Source organism: Triticum dicoccoides, chromosome 2B (assembly GCF_002162155.2).
Source record: "Triticum dicoccoides isolate Atlit2015 ecotype Zavitan chromosome 2B, WEW_v2.0, whole genome shotgun sequence".
Lineage (NCBI taxonomy): Eukaryota > Viridiplantae > Streptophyta > Magnoliopsida > Poales > Poaceae > Triticum > Triticum dicoccoides.
Genome location: NC_041383.1, coordinates 225,585,727 through 225,598,220, shown reverse-complemented (window position 1 = coordinate 225,598,220; position 12,494 = coordinate 225,585,727). Strand labels below are relative to the sequence as shown.

The 12,494-nt window shown below is 43.5% G+C and overlaps 1 protein-coding gene across 1 annotated transcript; it reads left to right on the top strand.

Moving 5' to 3' along the window:
- The first annotated feature begins 2,509 nt into the window (after positions 1–2,509).
- On the top strand, positions 2,510–9,255 carry LOC119363212 (major facilitator superfamily domain-containing protein 12-like). Its single transcript, XM_037628528.1, has 13 exons — positions 2,510–2,811; positions 3,793–3,994; positions 4,853–4,922; positions 5,084–5,280; positions 5,369–5,444; positions 5,530–5,604; positions 5,817–5,896; positions 6,029–6,155; positions 7,403–7,462; positions 7,876–7,926; positions 8,031–8,189; positions 8,495–8,627; positions 8,722–9,255. The coding sequence occupies exons 2-13, from the start codon at positions 3,825–3,827 to the stop codon at positions 8,889–8,891; spliced, it is 1,368 nt and encodes a 455-aa protein (XP_037484425.1). The 5' UTR covers positions 2,510–2,811; positions 3,793–3,824; the 3' UTR covers positions 8,892–9,255.
- Positions 9,256–12,494: the final 3,239 nt, after the last annotated feature.

The window sequence follows — 12,494 nt, the reverse complement described above, 5'->3', positions numbered from 1 at the left end:
ATCGCTGTCGGGCTGCCTCCGGACCCGTCGGAGCCGAAGGAGGAGGAGGAGGAGCAGGAAGAGGAGGAGCAGGGGGGAGGGGGAGGAGATGGCTCCGATGGAGGTGAAGGAGGCGGAGGAGCTGGACTAGCAGGTGTCGCCCGTCAACATGGAGCAGGCGGAGGCGGAGATCACCGTCGCCCAGTCCGACCAGATGGCCGAGCAGTAGGCCATCCTGGAGTCCATCCAGGATGAGGCCTATGTGGAGGCCAACCGGGTGTTCCTCCGGCGGGAGCAGGCGGAGACCGACACGCTCTTCGCCGAGCTCGGCGCGAAGATATAGGCGGAAGAAGGCGGAGCGGAGCAGCCGGAGGAGCCGGAGCTGCAGCTGTCGCCCATGCTGTCGGAGCCGGGCATGGAGATCGTCATGATCTCCGACGGGGCGTAGATAGGATCGACGTAGTACATAGGTTCTACTTCTTTTGCATGTCTTTGTATGGATATAAAAAATCTAGTATCAGATGTCTGGATGCAAGAAGTGAAATTTGAGGCGTGCCCGGTCACTGCCCGCGTGCTTTTGAGGGGCCGGATTTGCCATATGTGACTGTAGATGCTTTTATATTTTGAGACGGAGAGAGTAACATTTATTAGCGGCCTCTAAAGGACATGTCTACTACTAGAACACTACCAATTCATTGGGATATAAATGCGAGCTATCTAAATCTTTAAAAAAATCGTATTTTGTTTTTTTTGCATGGTAATACGTGTCTCATTCATATCATAAAGATCAAATTACAAGTCATGTAAAGACCGACATGACAAAACTGAAAAGATAGCCGAACATTGCTAAGCTTGACACCAACGTCCGTCATTTGCCTCCGGCACCACCATAGGAGCCACCAAAGAAAAAAATGACGGATCACCTCCTCACCCGAGCTCGACGCGGCTCCATCGCTGATATGCAGCTTTGCGGACTTCCAAGGTGGCTCACCAAAGATGAAGCCATTGCCGTTGAACGAATCAGACCGGGGCAACACCCCGGACACGCTATCGAACTCCAGATCTGAGACCCCACAACGACTAAGACGCCGAAGTAGGAAACCATACCTGCCATCCATCAACCACGAACTCAGCACACGTTCTGTCTTCCAGATGTCGTCGATGCAGATCACAATCTGCATCTGCTCCTGAACTACCTCCCAAGCTCCGCGCCGACGCTGGAGCAGACGTCGTCGCAACGGCGGAGCCCGAGGACACAAGTCCACCACAAGGATGTCGTCGCCGCCACGATATCCCCGCTTGAACAGACTGGTTCCCAAATCCATCACCGAGTAAAGAGACGATCGCCTCGCCGGAGAAGAACCTGGAGCTTCTTTATTCAGCATCGCCGTCGCCGCCGTCAAAGCCAAGACGTCGGACGATCTAAAAACCTAGGCTATTAGGGCTCTAAACCTAAAGCAAAAACGATCCGCACGCACGAGATCCGGCGACCCCCCTCACGACCGACGACCAAGAGGTCGCCGGCGGAGGAGAGCCGCCGGAAACCAGCGCCGGAAAGATGGCTCTCTTGGCGGCGGCGGCTAGGTTTTGGTCGCTAGCCAAACCCGCCCCCCACGAAAAGAGATACAAGCTTTTCTTGTTTTGCTCCTTGTTAAAAGCTCACAAATCGTATCTTGTTTCTTTTCTAACATTTCTACATGTCTTATGCCCAGGCCCGTATAACCTTGAAGTATTTTCTTATGATACGTACATCCCATTCATCATATTTATCTATGATACGCGCGAAGGCAATCGTGCTGCACAACCTGGCCTTGGAAAACAGTTGATTAGAGGTCCTCCTCCTAATGTCAGCGGATCTCCAAAAGTCAGCGTAGAGGGGCTCAGCCGTTGATTACAGATTTACATACAGTAGAAAACAATCGCAGGGTCTCTCTCATGCGCAATCTAGACATTCCGTAGAACACAAATATACTACTCCCTTCTCCTAAATACTTGTCTTTCTAGACATTTCAACAAGTGACTACATACGGAGCAAAATGAGTGAATCTACACTCTAAAATATGTCTACATACATCCGTATGTAGTAGTCTAAACTACACGATGATTCCTCTGAAAGCCTAAACTACACGCCCACCGGCTGTTTCTTATAGTAAACCTCGCCGACTGAGCCGTCTCCCCCGCCGCTCCAGCCAAGCAGGTGCTCCGTCTTCTTTGACAATCTCACTCACCAGAATGCAAATCTCACAAGTACTACTACTTCTTTCCGAAGGAACAACGACAACGACAACGCACAGGACCCATTCACACGGTCCGCCCAGGCCGCACCTGCACGGCACCACCAGGCACAGGCAGGCAAGCATGGCATGAATCTCGCCGTACCGGGACACTCCTCTCCTCCCTCCCCTCGCCCCCCGCGGCCGCGCACGAGCTGACGCGCGGCGCGCCACCAGTTCCAGAAAGAATATCCTAACCGCCCCGGCGGGCCCACCGGCCCCTCCCTCTCCGTTTTTCTCGGATAGCGGCGGCCCAGCCCCAACCAATAGTCGTCTCTCCCCCGCGCCCCTGCTTTTCTCGTCGGCTCGGCTCTCTTCTCTTCCCAGTGCCTGTCCTCCTCCGGCAGCACCGAATCCGCCCGTCTCTGTCGCGTCCCCCGCGCATCTCCGCCTGCCGTCCACGCGACGTCCCCCGTACCCAATACCCGTCCGTCGCTTCCTCATTTTTCCCAAATATAGTCAGTTGAAAATATTAGTCTGCCCCGGCGGCCCCGACGCTCTTCCGGACGAGTCCTCGCGCAGGGCCGGACGGGCGGCGATCACCACGCCGCGGCTGCTGGTGAGAGCTTCTCCACTGGTTCCTCTTTGATCGGCTCCGGGGGTTTTCTCTCCTGATTTGGGTCTCTGTGTGTGTGGGTGGGTTGCTGCCCGTCGGGGCTTCTCGTTGACCGCCGTGGGATTTCCGGATTTGGGGGCCGTTTCGTGCAAACAGGCGAATCGGCCATTTCAGAGTTATCTTGTCTTGACAACTACAATATCTTGCGCAAGGCGGCTTTGTGCAGTTTTGTTGATTTCGTTAGTCTGTATCAAGTTCAGAAATCTGGTGTTTTCGTGAGTTCAGTTAATCTACTGCCTGGTGTCTCTGCTTGCAGTCACGGTGTCAAGGTGCACATGTTGGGATTCGCTCCCTTTGTGCATCACATGCATTAGGATCAGGTAGGAGGGAAAGGTAGAGAGGAAAGGGGGAGTAGAAAGAAGGCAGAAAATGTACTTCACTTTGTTTCGTGGGAGGGACCTTCTTTTTGTATCATTGCATTGCCTGGAAATTTCACTGATCTCTTCTAACTTGAGACCAATCAAATGTTACTGTCTTCTCGAGTCCAGAAAATATGAATGCCATCCCAGCTGTCACTTCTAATATGGTCAATGCCTTATATTTATTGCTGAATAACATTAACAGTAAAAGTAAGAGGTCCATACTCATTTGATATACTAGCTTGAGACCTTGCACTAAGTAGCACTTACATCATCTGCTACGTTTCTTGTGGGTTTTGGCATCATATACAGAATTCACAATGATCTGATCATATAACTATAATTTGTTACTTTCTTGATCCAAATATTATTATTGATCAAACTGAAATTTTGGTAATAAGCATTCTGTTTCTTGAACCTCGAGAACAGAATGCTAACATTGTCACCACTTGCCATTAAACTTTAAAAAATAATCCAACTTGCGGTACAATTATTTTGCTTGGGAGTAGGAAGTGATACAATGTTATTTACACACCGAATTAATGTGTTCTCCTTTGTAATGTAGGTGATACTTCACAGTTTTGCTAACGTCAAATTATGGTTAAAATGATTGGTAATGAGCCATCAAGTGAATTAGAATGGGATGAGCCATTAGGAAGAGTGCCAATCTTTTCCTATGGCTCTGGGCATATGCTAAATGATATCACGTCATCTTGTTGGTTTACATATTTGTTGGTATTCTTGACGGACGTCGGGCTTAGTCCAAGGTATGTACTAGGATTAGATTTTTCTTCTTCTCCATTTGTACTCTAAATCATTATATTATGTTCTTTCAGATGTTGTTAAATCATACTGAATAAAGGCATTCCTGCAATCCTTAAAGCTGTCGTTGTAACTTTTACGCAAATAAATGCATCGGATATAAGTTCATATAGAACTTCATTATGTTTTAGGTGTGATAATATATATTGCAAAAAAACATATATCTTGATGTTTATGTATAAATACATCCTACAACTGGGTGTAGTTACACCCATGTCTCATATACTACCGTGTGTTAGTATATGTACTACTTTATCATTTTTAGTATGTTCATATACTATATCTAAGATACTCCAAAATGAGCTGCATGAAAAAATTGCAAGTGAGCCCATAGTTTTTACTATATTTGTGAAATACATACAAATTTGTACGTAAAAAGGAGTATGCTAAAAATGTGGAACATCCTACCTAAAAAGCTCCCTCTGATCCAAAAAAAGTGCTGTGGCTTTAGTTCAATTGTAACTAAAGCTGAACTAAAGCCACGGCAGTTTTTTTTTTTTGGATTGAAGGGAGCAGTATATATATACTATCCGAATATTCTTATATACTGCATACTATGCGTACATACGCTCCGGTATGATAGATACTACCTAGAACGAATGAAACACACGTGGGTGTAAATACAGCCTGTTGTAGGAAACATTTGTCATATATGAAACATCTCTTATGCTATTTGAAAATGGACCATTTAGACACTTCATGCTTTGAGAACTATTATGCCTGAGATATTGAAAAAGCTTGAAATGATTACTTGTTGGTTCAAGAATTCTTTTAGACAACTCACCTTTTATTCAACTCTGCAGTGATGCTGCTATTGTCATGCTTTCCGGTCAGTTGGCGGATGGCTTCACAACAATCTTTGTTGGTGAGCTGGTATGAGGCAAAATGAACAGGATTTATATTACTGCACTGTTATAAGTTTCTGATATAATATCTGTTTGATTGCTTCTCTTTAGGCATTCACTTCTAGGTTTCTCTGTATTTGCTGTGTATTGCTCCGAAGTAGATACATAAATGAATCATTTTTGTTTCAGATTGATCGTTTTGGACATTTCAAACTGTGGCATGCAGGAGGATCTATTCTAGTAGCAATTTCCTTCTCATCTGTTTTTGGTAGCTGTTTGCCTTGCAAACTCACGGGGACTAATTCGTCTACTCTGGAGACTGTTGGATACAGCATATTTGCCTCTATTTTTAATGTTGGTTGGGCAGTTACCCAAGTCGCTCACATGTAATGCTCCTTCCTTGCATTACTTACATTCATGCTTTTCTTGTGATTTCAGCATATCATTTGTGTATATCTTTTATATATTTCCAAGGTCAATGGTGAACTGCATGACGTCAAATCCAACAAGTCGGGTTGCATTAGTGAGCTGCCGCAATGCCTTCACGATGGTACACCTTACTCTGCCTTGATTTTACTGTGTCCAGGTATCTGAATAACTGCCTCTGACCTGTTCATTTTTCATGCTTATTCCAGGTCGCAAATCTTAGCTTGTATGGCATTGCTTTGTTGATATTTACTCTAATGCAGTCAGTGAGTGTATTAGTTCAGGTACTTTCTTGTGTTAAGTAATATATACTCCCTCTGTCCGGAAATACTTGTCATCAAAATGAATAAAAAGGATGTATCTAGATGTATTTTAGTTCTAGATACATCCCTTTTTGTCTATTTTGATGACAAGTATTTTCGGACGGAGGGAGTACTACATATCATTTATCCGAGCTCTTGTATTTATCTTAAATTTCTCAAATCCTTTTGCTCAGTATCGTTGGATTGCTTATACGGCCATTTCCATCGGATGTTGTTTTGTTGTTGCGTTCTTGATTGGAACAAAAGAGCCAGGGTAAGATGATAACCTTGTTTGGACATCTGGATTAGAAAGTTTTAATGCCATGCTCTTTTGAAAATGTTCTTAACTTTCAGTATGTTTCCTTCTATTTTATTTTCAGTTTGTTTCTAACTTTGAATTCTGTAGGTTAAATCAACATTCTCAGGATAAGAGCCTCTCCAGAATTTCATGGGCCCACTGGTTCAAGAAAGTATTGTACTACCAAGTTGCTCTAGTCTACATGTGCACTAGATTGGTAACCAATGTTTCACAGGTATTTAGTAATCTTAAGCTACATGATTATGAGACCAAACAACTTTGTTCATTCCATTTAGTTTGCTGCCTTGTACTTTTCTTTTTCAAGCCTTAGATTATTATTTGACGAATGCCATGTATGGCAAAGGACATCTCTTGCGGATTAAGGACATGCCTTGGAGTAGACCGCGCTGTCCATGGTGTACCATGCCATGGGGAGACATGGCTAAATTTCCTGGAAAAGCTAGAACTTTTCACACATTAATTATTAAACAGCATTTTCTTTTAGATGTTTTAGTATGAAATATTTATCAGTTCAGTCTTAGATGCGGTGTTACACATTACTTGTATCCATTGATTGGTTTTTACTATCTTTTTATGTGCTGTAACTATCTTATGATTATGTTTGTTTCACTATTTATCTAAGATAACATTAAAACGTACCGCATGCTATTAGTATATTAGGGTGCGTTTGGTTATAAGGCAAGGACAGTTTTAGCCTTGCCTAGCAAGGATATGCGTTTGGTAGAGTCATATTTTGTTTGCTTTTGGATGCAAGTTTGCTCGTAACTGCACCTAAATCCTTGCCTGGCTGGGTGAGCCGAATTGGCTCTCTCGTGACGGCAAACTAGCGAATCGTGCATGAGACAAGTCATGTAGCTGTAACCTGAGGCAATACAACCAAACAACATCGCTTAGCTCATGTGGGCTATGGCACAAGCGGGCTAGCTTAACTTAGCCTGGCTTGGTAAGGCTAGCAAATGATCCAAACAGACCCTTAGTGTACTTTCATACTCCTTCCGTCCCCAATTCTAGATACGGATGTATCTAGACAAGTATTAGTATTAGATACATCCGTATCTAGACAAATCTAAGACAAGTAATTTAGGACGGAGGTAATATATTATAGGAACTGAGCCTAGCTCAGCAGGGTGAGGGAATGGATGTAAAATCTCACCACCCAAATTCTAGTAGTTTTCTTCTGTTTGAATTTGGGGTCTTTTCTTCATTAAACAAAAGATATCTAGTTCTTCCCAGGTATTCTCATAATTTAATATATGTATTACACAGTCAAGGATAGATTGGATATAAAAAATGTTTCCCGCATAAACGGCACAAAAATTGATGTTCTGTGCATTGTTTGCATATATACTCCTATTTATTACTCTTATTTTCTCTATAATTTCATTTTACCCCCTTAATCCTTCGAAATTTGAACTTCAACTGGGTAGCAGATCATTATAATGTTTATATAAATTTGATCAGGCATTTCTTGCTTTCTACGTGATAAATGATTTGGGAATGCACCAATCTTCCAAAGCGCTGGTAAGATTTTCTTTCCCCTTTTGCTCTTGGAATAGCTCTCTTATGTTTTTTCTTCATCCTGATGTTGATTATGTCCTTCGGCAAGTTAAACTCATGTGGTACATGTGTTATTATACAGTATAAATGCCTGAATTAGAAGAAGAAAAAAAATCAATAGAACTTGTGATGCAGGTCCGACAATGTTGTAAGCATGCTTTGCATGAGTTACACAATACATGTAGTCCAATTAGGCACTTAAATGCTCGCTCTCATTATAATCTGAATGCTGAAAGTGATACTACTTGGTGATATTTTCCTTTTTTTTATTGAGGTCCGCAATCCAGTTCATACTGTTGATTAATTTAGATAGTTTCTTGATACATTTCATAAAATTAAATTTCCTTGGATTACTGTTTGCTCATTTTGTTTTTCAGGTACCTGCTATTATCTATGTATGCAGCTTGGTAGTATCTGTCATGTTACAGGTACAACTATCTTCTTAGTTTAATTAATTTATTTTCTTCTTCAACTTAATGGGGAGCATATTTCTTTGGAGGAACCAAGTCAATGGAATTCTTTATTTTTATAGGAGACTAGATGGTCGGGTTGGCGTCTAAAAAACTACTTCTCAGCTGGAGCAATGATTTGGATATTGTCCGGTATTGGAATTGTTCTTTTACCAAGCACAATGCACAACTTCATGTACGCCCTGTCAATCATGATAGGAGCCGCCAATGCACTTATGACAGTATGTTTCTATCCTTGATTCAGTTTAAAGAGTTAATTTTTTATAATATACATGTGCAAACTCATGGTGAAAAATTCCTATGTATTTGGCTTAGAAGTATATGTTATATGTAGTTGTTAGCCATGTGGGCTTGTACAACTCTGACATATATATCCATTTGGTATATGCCTTGCTGTGAGCATTTCATAGCCTCTTAAAGATTTGCAATTGGATATGTCTACATTTGTGTATGTGATGCATAATCATGTTATAGGCTGGGAGCTCACTTTTCATCACTCTTATCCTTCGGTCTCCTTTGTTAACAGGTCACAAGTATCAGCATGGAAGGTGTTTTAGTAGGAGAAGATCTAAATGGTTGTGCTTTTGTGTACGGCTCTTTAAGTTTTATTGACAAAGTGTCATGTGGCATAGCGTTGTATATCCTGGAGTCCTACCAAGGTAATGCTACTCTTACTAGTATCTTGGCACTGATGATTACTCACAACAAATGGATTTGTTATACACAATGAGATTTTCATTTTTTGTGTGGCAGGAAGCACCAAGATCAGTGAGAACCAAGAACTGGCATACGGCTATTCCGTTACGAGGCTCGGTCTGGGGCTAGTTCCAGCCGTCTTCTCGCTGCTTTCAGCCATAGTAGCTCATACCATGGACCTCCCTGAAGCTCGACGGAGACCTCTTGTGGAGCCTCTTCTTGCCTAACTCTTGCTGGTAGCACACCTTGCACTGTAGAAATTTGATCACCGGTCCTGCATATATTCTGTGGAGGTGCTAACAACCGTATATGGCACGTGGGAAACAAATCCATACATGACCAAACCACTTAAATATACTGTATTTAGTCTGGGGGAAGTTTAGGTGACCAACAGAGAAGGTTGCTCAGCAAGGCGTCGAGTATAAACCAAAAGTAGAACATAAGCCATAACCTGCTAATGGTCATACTTAACTGTGTAAATTGATCCTAGTCACATTGTTTAGAACAATGCAAAGCCTTAAGCCTGTATGTATATTCATTTGAGAAGTTTAATCCATCTGAACGTCCACTGTGGCTATGTACTTCTTGGCATACTTGGGTGTTTGTTCTGGGTGACCGCAATTTCATCCTAAATTTGATCAGGGTCGATACGGTATCCGTCTTGGTGACTGAAACAGCCTCGCCTGCTATAATGTGCTATTGCTGGTACACGTCGGGGACAATCGGAGCTAGAATTCGTACTGAAAACTTGAGCATTTGTTTGTGCGGTGTGCTTGAGTTTGGACTCCTATCTTAAGATAAAGGCAAAAGGACAGTGATGGCCGTTCCATTTTTTGTCTGATTTGAAAGGCTAAACAGTGGACCCCTGCACTAGTGAACGGTACCATGCATGCCTGAGTATGTCGAATGTTGGATACTGGGTTCTGTATTTCGAGTTAATTTAAGCATTCTTGAGCGATAGAACTTTCGCCGTGTCGCTGAGAAGCGGCAGAGTCGGCAGCAATAATGACGTGGCAGAACATGAAACAGGGACGGGCCAAACCATAAATCTTACGGCATAGTTAAACAGCTTCAACTGAAATTTATAGTGAGAAAGAAGGCAAAGCAGAACCAAGGAAGCAAGATTCGCCACAAACACAGGCTACGACCAACCATATATCTTAGTTGGTTCTGGCCAGAAGTCAGAGCCTATTTTAAAACTGGTACTACTAAGCCACCAGCCGTAACCCGGCCTGTTACATCCAGCAGAGAACAGAGTGCAGGCCAACAACCGAAGGATAAAAGCAGCCGATATTGGCGATCTTGCTCAGCTGGGAGCTGCACGGCCGCCTTCCTTCTCCCGCAAGAGCTGCTGGCACTTCCCCTCAAGCAAGCAAGGACGCGGCGGAGCTCAATGTTTTCAGGGACGGCTCATCCTGGGACTTCCCTTCCCTGCATGGATGCATGGCTAACCAAACCAGCCTCATGTGTGCCCGTCTGCTGCCCAGCTCCAACATCTGCCCGCTGCGTCTCATGCTCAGCTGCAGTTGCATTATCACCTGTGCCCTCTCTCCTGTGACAGGGGTAGTGAGCCCTATGTTCAGGCGAGATGACACCCACTTCAAACGGAGGGATACATGGCCTGGTCAAGCCGACCCATCCGATCGACGTCGGTGTCATCTCTCCTGATCACAGGACCCTAACCCACAACAACAGCAACAACAGCTCAAGCGCTCATCAGCTGCTCAAAGGTATTTCTGTCTGTCTGTCTGTCTGTCTGTCTCTGTGTGTGTATCGCTGCACGGTGCATAGACAAACACAAATGGCCTCCATATATAGGCCGAGGAATGGGGAGCGGTGGCTCCCAGAAAGAAAATTTTAGCTAGATGGTGCTGGTGACGCCCGGCCATGCGACGAGGCAAATGCTGCTGAGTCCGACGAGAGAAAACTCGTTCATCCACACCGGACAGCGGTAGGTCAACGGCGTCGTGGAGCCAGAGTACGATGTACACACACAGAGAGGACAGGCGACGATGACTTGCTGGTGCCCTGAACAACTGGGTGCACTAGCGCCACCACCGTCGCTAGATCCCGCCTCCGTTGCCCGATTTTGTGATCTGCGATCTCACTCCGTCCCAAATTTCGTCGCCTTGTAGCCAAGGCCTTCTGCCCTGACAAAGTAGATCCATGTGCATCCATCAGACGAAAATTCTTTCTTTTTTTCCGTCCTCGGGGGATAAAAACCGAGCGAACGATCGTCAGTTAGGAACGGACAAATGATTTTGTTTGCTAAGAAAAAACCACTTCAAGCGAAGCTCCAGAATTGCCATGAAAATAGATAAAGTCGTCGTGCCGTTGCAAAAGAATTTGTCATTTCTAAAGTAAAAATTGCCGTGTTGTATGAAAGGTTTGTCAGAAAAGTGTCATGCTGCAACAGAGTAATTGCCATGTGTTTTCAAGGATTTGCCATGATTGCAACATGGATAATTTCCAGCCTCAAAAAAGAAAATTATAAAAATTGCCATGCTGGCCGAAGAGAATTGCCATATTGCATCAAGAAAAAAAGGTGAAAATTGTCAACCTCTAAAAATAGAAATTTCCATCTCAAATGCGTTCGCTCAAATTGCCATCCTGAACGAACCGCTTTAATGCCGCTAGCTCGTACTTCGCACAGGAGTGCTCGGGACCAAACGCTTTAGAATTTATGCGCGGGATCCGATGTGACTGAGGGAGTTCGCTCAGAAACATATTTTTAACATTCCCACTTTTCCCCTCATCTCATAATCTCCATTCTCCCCGAGGAAAACCTGATACATATGATGGTCCAAAGTTTGTGTTCTTTACCGCTAAGAAACCAGCCGGCCTGCACCTCATGTTTAGCTAGCTAACCCCGGTATTAATTGTAGGTACCGAACATATCGAAGCAAATCGGGACAATTGCTTTCCTGTATGCTATGATCTGCTGCAGATCTTCGATCATGTAACATATAGTGTGTGAATTGTTGTAAAGACACAAAAGTATGATGTGGCTGTTGGAGGTTCCGTATCTTACATGCATGTATGTGATCTCCATGCAGTACTATATACTCCCTCCGTTCCTAAATATTTGTCTTTTTAGAGATTTCAAATGGTTACCACATACGGATCTCCATGCCCGATTTTAGAGTGTAGATTCACTCATTTTACTTCGTATGTAGTCATTTGTTGAAATCTCTAGAAAGACAAATATTTAGGAACGGAGGGAGTATGTGGTTCTATTTGATTAATTATTGAGCCCTGCCCCATGCTAAATCAATGGCGTTTCCGTGACCAATTCAACATTGTAGGGTGGTAAAATAAAACTAATCAAGCAGGCACATCCAGCTACAATTCCTTATCGCAAGCGATTGGAATAGATCGCTACATGCATGCACATATCACTGGTGATAATAAAAATTAGCATGTTAATAGGAACGTGTGATGTCAGAAGTAAATGTCAGCATGTAACTTTGAATCGTCGAGAAAAAAAAGTAACTTTGAATTGTCTACTTTATTTGGTTCACACCATTATCCCCATGATGGGAACCCCACATGATGGCATGTATTGGTACAAAAAATAGTTTTCAGAAGGATAAAAGTTCATCTCAAAAAGAAAAGAGGCTAAAAGTTGGGCACACAAGAAAATGTCATTCCTATGCATGCATTCAATGATTGTAAGGAGGACCTTTCGTCCATGTTGCTATCAAGAGAGTAAAATGCTATGATCCTGGTCATTTTTCGCGCAGTGAGAAAATGCGCAGTAAAAGAATTGGTTTCCATGATAGAAGCAGATAGATGAACAGCTGTCTCCTTTCTCTAGTTCTTGCATACTT